Source organism: Benincasa hispida, chromosome 12 (genome assembly GCF_009727055.1).
Source record: "Benincasa hispida cultivar B227 chromosome 12, ASM972705v1, whole genome shotgun sequence".
Taxonomy (NCBI): Eukaryota; Viridiplantae; Streptophyta; class Magnoliopsida; order Cucurbitales; family Cucurbitaceae; genus Benincasa; species Benincasa hispida.
The window spans coordinates 21,034,655-21,045,872 of NC_052360.1; the positions used below are offsets into that span (position 1 = coordinate 21,034,655).

The 11,218-nt window shown below is 31.1% G+C and overlaps 1 protein-coding gene across 1 annotated transcript; it reads left to right on the plus strand.

Annotated features, from left to right (window-relative positions):
- Nucleotides 1–1,478: 1,478 nt before the first annotated feature.
- LOC120067746 (glutamate dehydrogenase) lies at nucleotides 1,479–5,448 on the plus strand. Its single transcript, XM_039019309.1, has 10 exons — nucleotides 1,479–1,637; nucleotides 1,774–1,886; nucleotides 1,963–2,076; nucleotides 3,212–3,433; nucleotides 3,568–3,642; nucleotides 3,734–3,850; nucleotides 3,965–4,215; nucleotides 4,404–4,479; nucleotides 4,558–4,644; nucleotides 5,074–5,448. The coding sequence occupies exons 2-10, from the start codon at nucleotides 1,779–1,781 to the stop codon at nucleotides 5,257–5,259; spliced, it is 1,236 nt and encodes a 411-aa protein (XP_038875237.1). The 5' UTR covers nucleotides 1,479–1,637; nucleotides 1,774–1,778; the 3' UTR covers nucleotides 5,260–5,448.
- The last annotated feature ends 5,770 nt before the right edge of the window (nucleotides 5,449–11,218 follow it).

The window sequence follows — 11,218 nt, forward strand, 5'->3', positions numbered from 1 at the left end:
ACACAAACATATAAACTCCACAAATATATGAATTCCACAGACATATGAACTCCACAGACATATGAACTTCAGACATTCTATCTCAACTCAACGCCCCAAATAGCCCCTTAATTAATTGAAATATAGTGTGGAAGCTTTAGGATTTGAGAATAAGAATAAACTTACTTATCCTTAAAGCTATAATTATGTATATATAGAAGCTATGAAGTACAGACACAGATACGGTTAATGATACAGATACGATCGGATACGGCGATTCATCAATTTTTAAAAAACTAAGATATAGATACGTCTAAGGATACATCATTTTTCTATATAAATATATTTCTAAAAAACGAAGATACTGATACGTTAACGGTTTTCTTTTTCTTAAAAAAATCTAGGATATAGATAAATTTAACATACAAGTTAATACAATAACACAAAATAGAATACAAACACTGAAATACAATACAAAAAAAAAACAACATCTAAGATGTTGAAGTACAATAGTTAATAAAATGTAATAGAAGAGTGACTCGTATTGCAAAGAAGAAGAAGAAGATTAGAGAGAGAAGTATGAAGATAAACGAAGAACTTCTTCATTGAATTGTTGAAGATATTCAAATTGTTTATATTTTGGTGGACTTTGTGGGGACTCAAATGTGAAGATGAAGATTAGATTATTCAGGGTTTGGTCTTTTATTTATTTTTTTTGTTTTAGTTTTGGACTCAAGTAGTGAGTTTTTTAAATAGATTGTCTAGTTTTAGATTGGGAAAGATTAGATGAGTTGCTTGTCTTTTTTCTTTAAAAAAAAAAGGTACGCGTAGAAATAGATACGTCAAATTGCGTGTCATATACGTATCTGGAAAATATCTGGAAGTATTGGTATCCGATACGTGTTTGATACAGATTCTTTGTCTCACATGAAATATCTGTGCTTCATAGTATAGAAGTAGTTGACCTAGATTATCTTCTATAAAGTTTCAAAGTAGTATTAGAATAAACCTTCAACTCTCTAGATGGGGCATACAAGGGTCATGCCTCAATTTGTATTTTGTTGGGGTCGGACTTGGCCAGACCGACGGTCAGCATCTCTTTCTACGCCCAAATATGTATATAAAACAAAAGATCGAAAAGTCTCACGATACTACAAAATTCAATTATGTTAGATCGTTTAATTTTAATATCAAATATGTTAAGAACTTATTCAAGAACATAATGAATACAAATATAAAAATACGAAATTTGCATATAATCCAACCTAATTATTATTATTTTTCTAATTCGACAATTATGGAGTTAGGAGATTGAAGAGTGATGACAATAACTATCTTATCCACTTAATTAAGATTTTTTATCTTATAATAAAAGGTGAAAATATTCTAATCGCAAACCTTCATCACCAATGTCATTTTGAGTGATGCTGTTAACATATGTATTCAATGGTTATTTGCCAACATGCACGTGACTTAGACTTGGGTGTAAGAAGATATTTAATCCTTATCAGTTTTGGATAAAAAAAGAATCTCGTTCCAAAAATAAAATTGAAAAAGAAAAAACAGAAAAAGGAGAAACTTAAGGAAACTGACGGTTAAATGAGAAGTTGCAAGTGCAGCGGCATGGGGAACTGGCAACCTCGAGATCGAAATTGAAGGTGAAATTCAGCGGCACTCCAACTAAACCTCAACCAACTCCTCTTTCTCAATTCATCACTCTTCCCCTTTTATTTTTTCAATTCAATTTCATTTCATTCTTCCAAAGTTTTTTTTTTTTTTTTCCCAATTCTTTAGCCATTATGAACGCTCTAGCTGCTACCAATCGGAATTTCCGGAATGCCGCCCGGATTCTAGGTCTGGACTCCAAGATCGAGAAGAGCCTTTTGATCCCCTTCAGAGAAATCAAGGTTATTCTTCTATTCTTGTTTTTATTTTGATTTTAGAGGCTATCATTTGTTTTGGCTTGTGATGATCGTCCAACAGGTTGAATGTACGATTCCGAAGGACGATGGGAGTTTGGTGTCGTATGTTGGGTTTAGGGTACAACATGACAATGCCCGTGGCCCTATGAAAGGAGGAATCAGATTCCATCCTGAGGTGATTGAATTTTTCATTTTACTGCTTCTGTTGAAGTGATGGCATCTGTTTTTGTTGGCTGCTGATGTTGATTGATTTAATAGTTTCTTTTTCTTTTAAATTAATGTTTTGATCGCTTGTGTAGGCTTTGTTCTTTTCTATTTTGTCTTATTTGTTTTGCAAGTGAAGATGTCTTTTTAGGTTGTTTTGGTTTCTTGCATAATAGTTGTTGACATGTCAAACACTATCAACAATTTTAGTCTACATTTCCAAAAAAAAAAAAGAAGAAAGAGAGAAAGAAAAAGCCCAAAAATAAGTATGTCTCAATCGTTAATACATGTTTTCTTTTTCTTGGGTTCGGAGGCTCGAATTACCAAACCACATTTGTTGTACTAAGAAAATGATTTTTTTGCTATTGTTGTTTTAGTTATTGTGTTTTCCATTCATAAATTTTGCTTATAAATGACCAGAAATTATTTTCTAAAATTTGGTAGTGTTTGCTTGTTTGGTTATAAAGTGATTTACTTGAAACCATTTTTTTTCAAGAGGCATATCGAACACGCTTTGGTTTTCCATTCTCATTTTCAATAGAGTTTTCTTACATCTAATTTAAAGATCTTTACAAAAATTTTATGATGTTTTGGCAATAGCATCCATAGTTATTTTGGAAATTCAAATTTGAAGTGCTTTGTGTGAAAGTGCTTGAAAAGTGCTTTTGGCTCACAATGAAGCAGGTGTCAAATCATTTGTTATTAAATACTTTTTACTAAAATTGTTGTAATTAAAAAACTCAAGCATTTATTTTACGCACACTCTCAAGCACACCTTTAGTGTTTATCAAGAAAGTACTGCACTTAAAAAGTTCCACTTCCAAAAAGTCATCTTAATAGAAGTGAGATTTGCAAGGCCTTTTCTGTGCTTATATGCAAGCGCTAATCTCTAACACACCTTTTTGCATTCAAATACTTGCAACAATTAGGAGTGATAAAAGTACTGATATTATACAAAGTTGACTATCAAAATCTGTTACTATAATGTTTACCCTTCAGCTTTACAAGTACTTTTCTACGAAGTACTATCATAAGAGACACTTATACTGTTTCCATACGAATTTTCTCCTAATGGACTACTGAATTGGTCAATTGTGCTACTAAAGGTTGACCCTGATGAAGTAAATGCTCTGGCTCAACTAATGACATGGAAGACTGCGGTAGCAGATATTCCTTATGGAGGTGCAAAGGGTGGGATTGGATGCACTCCACGAGAGTTAAGTATGAGCGAGTTGGAACGTCTGACTCGTGTATTTACTCAGAAGATTCATGATCTCATTGGCATACATACTGACATTCCAGCACCAGATATGGGCACAAATGCACAGGTTTAGTTCAGATAGTTTAAAGGTTTAATAGTATCCTTCATTTTTCTTGAGGTGCTTCAAATATCTTCAGCAGGATGATTATGCTTAGACTTTTCTGCTGCTGCTATGAATTTGAAGCCAAATGATTTGTGCAGACTATGGCTTGGATTTTGGATGAGTATTCTAAGTTTCATGGTCACTCGCCAGCTGTGGTAACTGGGAAGCCAATAGTAAGTAATCAAGACTTGAAAATTCAAGAAACTGCTGTGTTTGAAGAATATCATTTTGAATTGATTTTGACCCCTTGCTCTTAATTTTTAGGACCTTGGTGGTTCCCTTGGTAGAGATGCTGCAACCGGGCGCGGTGTTGTTTTTGCTACAGAAGCTTTGCTTGCCGAACATGGAAAGAAAATCAAAGATTTGACCTTTGTCATTCAGGTGCATTGAAATTCAAACTTGCAAACTTAAGGGTCATGTTGACAATACTTTGTGTTTTCTTTGAAATGATTCAGCATCTCAATTGAAGAAACCTCTATGAACTGCAATTAACAGGGATTTGGTAATGTGGGATCTTGGGTAGCAAGACTTATCCATGAAAGAGGAGGAAAAGTTGTTGCAGTGAGTGATATCACTGGTGCCGTAACGAATCCAAATGGGATTAATGTACCTGACCTGCTTAATCACAAAGAAAAGACCAATAGTCTAGTAAATTTTCAAGGTGCAGATGGCTTGGATCCAAACGAACTTCTAGTTCATGAATGTGATGTTCTTATCCCATGTGCTTTGGGTGGAGTTTTAAACAGGTCTACCATCATTTTCATCCACAAAATTCTCCTTTGCTGTCAAATAATTTTAATACTCTTGCATACTTTAAAGATTCATGTTATATTTGAATTATAATTCTAACCAACTTGTACTTTTATGACGTCGGTTTATGAGGTAATTTCTGCAGCTTATAGTGCCTAGCTAATTCCATTTTTTCCAAGTGAAGGGAAAATGCTGCTGGTGTGAGAGCAAAGTTTATAGTAGAGGCAGCCAACCACCCTACTGATCCAGAAGCAGATGAGGTAATGTTCATTATTAACCTTGGATTTACACTTATGCTTATTATTATATTTGTGACAGTTCTAATTTCGTTGCTACAGATTCTATCTAAAAAAGGAGTCATAATACTCCCTGACATCTATGCAAATGCCGGTGGAGTCACCGTTAGCTACTTTGAGTGGGTTCAGGTAACAAGCGAACCAAACATCAAAACCTCCACACTTCAATTATAGGTTTAAATTATATTTTATTCTTCTTATGTTTTATGGTTCCTGAGTTTTCAATATTTTATTTTTGTTGTATCAAGTTTCAAATGTATACCATTCATCAAATAACTGAAGAACAAATATCTGAAAGAATAGGAACTAAAACAGAATAAGCATGAAAGTTTAGGAAGTAGAATAGAATCTAATATATTTGATATGTTAATGAACAAGGACATTATCAAAGTACTATGCAAATCTAGACAACAATTCACAATATGTTCCCCAACTAATTTACTTCATTTCTTTGATAACTTCATTGATTTCTTTGATCTCAAAGGGGGAAAACCAACATAATACTCAGCTAATTGGTGTATAATTCTAGCTAAAAGGTGTGTTTATGAAACTTTGCAGAATATTCAGGGATTCATGTGGGATGAAGAGAAGGTGAACAAAGAGCTTCAAAGGTACATGACAAGAGCTTTTTATAATATCAAGAGCATGTGCAAATCACATGCTTGCAATCTTCGTATGGGTGCTTTCACTTTAGGTGTCAACCGTGTGGCACGTGCTACCCTCTTGAGGGGTTGGGAGGCCTAGAATTAGATGGATTACCACACCACTAGTATTTTCTAGGGTTACTTTCACTTCCTAGTTCCTATCTCATTTTCACTCTTCTCTTTAAGTGCTTAGATTACCAGCACTTGCATGCTGAAATTAACTGTTGATTAAATTATTAACATTATTCACAAATTTTAGTAAAATTTATCACCACTTTAGCTTGAGGAACCCTTTTCTTAAATATATTGGATGGTTCCACCAGTCTCTTGTTTGGTTCTTCATTTTCATTGTTTTTGGTTGTCTTGGTTTAAAAGACTTCACTGCTCTTCGTAAAATATGTTTCATTTTTTATGAAAATAATAGAGATAAGGAATTGGTGAAAAAGCATTTTTGGTCTACATTGAGTAACAATTTAATCTCTGCACTTTTGATTGTAATGATGTCCATCAAAATAATGATAAAAGGCTCCTCTGGATAGTCATTTAACAATGCCTTAAGCAATATTTTCCACTCATATTTTCAAAAGATAACATAGAGAATAAGAGGACATATTTTGTTATTGTCCACACAGTAATGTTTAAGCATTCTTGAGTAAATATGAAATAACCGCATAACTGTGAGAAATCTGTCTATACAAGTTCTTGGACAAAGTTTTTGAAAGAAATTTGATAAAGGAGAGGTGTAGAGCACTTTCTTGTAGTAAATGAAATGACTTCACTTAAGGTCTATTTAGATTGACTTGAAAAAAATATTTTTTAAAACAATCATTTTTTTAAACACCTTTTATAAAAATTAATTAAAATACACTCGAAAAATGATTTATTTTTTAAATTAAACACCTAAAACATATTCCAAATACAACTTGAATTATAACCAAAATGCAGACGTGGAGTATTTGAGATGATTACTAGGGCAAGCTATGTTTAGTCTTGAAGTGAAACAATGACAAACCGAAGGCAAAAAAAAGAATCGATAGTTTCAATGGCTTTGAGGGGAAAAAAAGCTTTGAGAGTAGTCAATGGCAAAAGAATTGATAGTTTCAAAGCCAAATTTGAAACTTAAGTCTCACAAATGACACAACTTTCAAGGATGCACGTCACACGTCTAGGTGAAAACTTATCAATAATAATTACCTAAAGTTTTTTAACTCATTCTAGTTTACTCAATGTATAATTTTTAAAAATTTAAAGATTCTCTCACTAATTCCCAAGTATTCAAATATTCATTTAGTTTATGAATCAATCTTAATGGCTACGTTAGTATTAGATTGTTTTGAAACCGAAATACTTGAAACAAAGGATGAGAGGCTCTTGGGTAACTTTCTTAAAAGGTGAAAATAACATAAGCTAAACTTCATTAGACATCATATCTAAAGAAAACATCCTCAAAGGCAAGTATTTATGTAGGCATCCAAAGTTAGACCGCATTAATGGTAGATTATCTTAGACATAAATACTTGAAACAAAGAAATAAAAGGCTCTTTAGACATAAAAATCTAAAGAAAACATCCTAAACGGCAAGTATTCATACAGTCATCCATTTACGAAACCCAAAAACAAATTTTCAATAATAGAAAACTAAAAACCAAATGGTCATAAAGGAAGCCTCAGCTTTCGTCTCTTTGAATCAATGACAGTAGCTTTCAATTTATATCTATCTTCTTTATTGATGTAATGAAAGGAAGGGTTTAAGTATGGATATTTAGGACTTTTTCCAAAAAATATTGGCAAAAAGTAGATACTCTTAAAATTATTGGTAAAAAGATAGGGTTAGTTCCTTGTCTTATTCATTTCAGTCTCTTGAACAGACTAACTCAACAAAAACAATTGTGTGACATTTTTTTAAAATAAATTCTCTTTCTAATTTGAGTTATAAATCTCATTTCACCTTTTATTTTCACCATCCTTTCCAAACTCAATCTCTCTCAAATTTTTATTCTTTTTTAGCTAGATAAATTTATTCTTTTTTTCTCATATAATTTAATTAAATTAAAGAATGATGGTTTTTAAATATAGAAAAATGAACTAAAATATTTACAAAATATAGCAAAATTTTAAAACTATATAGACGTTGATAGACATTGATAGATCTCTATCGGTGTCTATCATTATGATAGTTCTAAAATTTTGCTATATCTTGTAAATATTTTCAATAGTTTTATAATTTGAAATATTTTTTCATTAAATAATTTCCATATTTTTATTCCATCGTTTTATTGAAATAAAATAAATTTTCCTTTTCGCAATGTATAACCATCTTTGTTTTATAACTTTGAAAAACAAATCAAATAAAATGTTCAATATTAGATTCAATAATATAAAAATCAAGACATAAAAGTGTATTGTAAATTTAATTTATACACAGATGTTAATTTAAGTTCCAAGATATTTTTTCAAGAAAGAAAAATTATAATATTATTACCATCGACACAATTAAAACTATTGATTTCTTATTTTTACTCTATATTATAAATGATAGTAATGAGAATAATATAAAAATATTTTCTAAATAAACATCGTCTATGCACACACCGTCAATTGATTGAATCATTAAGAAATTTAAATTCAAAACATAAAATTGAAACCTAAACCCTAAATTAAAATTTCAAACCATAAACCTTAATGAATAAAAATATGGTTATTATTTAATTTAATTATAATCAACACAATCGCCAATTGACGCCTTGTTTGAAAAATTAAAAAAATTAAAAATACACTATTGTTGGTATTTTATTTCTTCGGTATATATTTGATTGTGATGTCATGAGAGAACGAAAAAATAAAATATTATTTTGTTTATTTAATTATTAGAGACGCATTCCAACAAAGGCAGAAAGAAAAATCTCTCCCTAAATAGTTTGAAAATACTCTTTTTTTTTTATCCAATTAAATTCTAAAATTCCCCTATTTCTCTAATTAATCAAAAAAAAAAAAAACCCTATATAGAAAAATGTTTATACTCTATTACCCTTTTCATCTCGATTTTGAAATGAAAGTCGGGCAGAATAATCAAACGAAGATTCCACACGCTTTGCTTCTCCCGCCCGCAGAAATCGTACTTCGTGGATTTGGCTTGAAGTTCATCTAATTATCGATTATCATTTTTTAGTTTTGTTTGTTTCTCTTAATCTTAAAAAAAAAAAATCAAATAAAGATGGCTAAAAATAAATTTGGAGGATGAAACTAAAAGTGGAGTTGTATTAAGGTCACATTTATCTCAAATTAAATGTAATTTATCCATGGTAATCTGAAAAGTAGATTCTATTTAATTATATTTGTTGTTGTTTACTATGTTCCATAATCGTAATGAACTATGGAGTCTGCATTCAAATCTGGAATGAAAATGTGAAAGTCTAATTGAGGAATAAAGGGTGCTCATTCTGATTCTGTTTAAAAATTTATGTGAGATTCACTATCATAATTGTTACTATTATAGATATTATTACGATTACAATATGAGAATTATGAATTTAAAGAAATCTAATTACGTTTGTGATTGAAATCCATTACGACTTATCCATTAATAATATAACACTATGATTATACTAATTTCATTATAAATTGATAAACGCGGTCTAAAGTCTTTTAACGCTCCCACCAAAAATCCTGCATTACCATTATCAATCAAATATTACTTCTAAACTGTGAAATAGGTAAATGGCCATTTTCATAGCCAATAAAATAAAAAATATTAAAGATTAATTATCGACTATATAAGTTTAGGTCTTAAATCTTTTGAATTTTTATAATTGACCTTGAATTTTAAAACTATAAATTTTCAATTTTATATTCAATAAATTTTTTAATTTTCAATTTTGTGTCTAATATATGTCATTGGCTTAGTGAACATTTTTTTAACCTTACATAATAAAAACAAAATTGAAAGACTAGAGTTTCATTACATCAATTAATTTTTAAAAAGTTTGAATATATCAAAAACCTACTAGATACAAAATTGTAAGTCGAAGTACCTATTTTATATTTTTAAAATTTAATGATGACCTATTAACACAAATTTGAAAGTATGGAACTAAATAAACACTAGCTTGAGAGTCCAAAGTCTCAACTTCAAATTTAGCTAGATATTATTCATATTAAAATCTTTTAGCAAAAAACGGTACTTAAATTGGGAGAAACGATCACTTTAGTCTCTCAATATTTAGGAAAACATTTAGGAATAGGTGTGTTTGGCCCTCAAATTTTAATTTGGTGATACTAAGCCTTTTAGGGGCCATTTGGATTGAGGTTTTCTCAATACCCAGGAATTAAGGACATCTGGGAATTATATGTCTGGGAATAAAATTACAGGGAATCAAAGATGACTATTTTTTGTTGTGCATGAGAAAACAATGTCTGGGAATAGTTTGTGAGAATTAAAAAAAAAAATTGAGATTGTCCCTATTCAGAATTTATAGTGAACCACGTATATCTGTGTGTCGATCTTCTCTATCTCTACGTTCCTTTTTTTGTGTTCTTTAATTGTCAATTTCGTAACAATATGACCACTTAAATTATCTACACGATCGCTTAAATTATCTACATGATCGCTGAGTAACAAAATGCTATACGATCGCCTACCCAATGCTATATGATCGCCTACTACTATACGATCGCTTACCAAATACTATACGATCGCTGAGCTCGGCTACACAATCACTTAGCTCTTCTACATGATCGTTGAATAACAAAATGTTATACAATCGTCTACCTAATGCTATACAATCATCTACCAAATGCTATACGATCGCTTACCAAATGCTACACGATCGCCTAGCTCTGCTACACGATCGTTGAGCTCTGCTAGACGATCGAGTAACAAAATGCTATATGATCGCCTACCCAATGCTATACGATCGCTTACTCAATGTCATACGATCACTTATCAAATGCTACACGATCGATAAGCAACAAAATGCTATACGATCGCCTACCCAATGCTATACGATCGCCTACCAAATGTTATACAATCACTTACCAAATGCTACACGATCGCTAAGTAACAAAATGCTATACGATCGCTTACCAAATGCTACACGATCACTTACCAAATACTACACGATTGCTAAGTAACAAAATGCTATACAATTTCACGGCTAGAAGGAAGGAAAATCGTGGTAAGAAGCGGAGGAAGAAATGAAAACCCACACTTCTCAATGGGTATGCAATTCCTTCATTTGTGTGGGTAAAAGATATCTAGGAATTGCCTTTTCCAAGGTAAATAAACAAATCCCACAAACCAAACATGGGCTTTGTAAACTCATTCCCATTCCCACCCTCTTTTTCCTCCAATCAAACGGCCCCTTAGTTTTGAAAAATAGGTTTGAAAAGTTTCTATTCCCATTCACAGCATTAATTAGGTTTTTTCAATTATTTTAAATATTGAAAAATTATAAATTTATACCAACTTTAAAAGTGAATCAACTAAAACTCTAAATTTATGATTGCATCAATTCAAACTCTAAACTTCCATAATTTTATCAATTTACACCTTTTATATTTCATTCAAATAACATCGTGTGAAACATATAAATTATAGAAAATTTGCAATGGGTGACAATATCAAAATAAGATGTTACAACCATATCTTCCATATTTGATATTTTACAGCTATGGCAAAATCTGAAAATCTGAAAATTGTTTGATTTTTTAATCTACAATTGCCCCTTGCATTTTTTTTCTTATCATTTTTCATTTTCTTTGCATCAGGCGTGTTATTTTGAATCATCCCTTGCTTATGTGGCACATTTTAGCATCTTATTTCCACATTTAGGTACAGTTTGAAAAAAACTTCACTCTCTACTCCAATGGTGGAATTAATCCCAATCTCTCACTCTCAAACCTCAATAATCACATATATTTCTCTTCCTCTCCTCCCATTATCTTCTTCCAATCGTTTAAGGTCACACCGAATTGTTTTAATAACATGACAGAAACATAAGCAGAAGACTAGGGTTATGATTCATATCTTTAATAGTGGTGTCAATAATGTGGTTATCGAT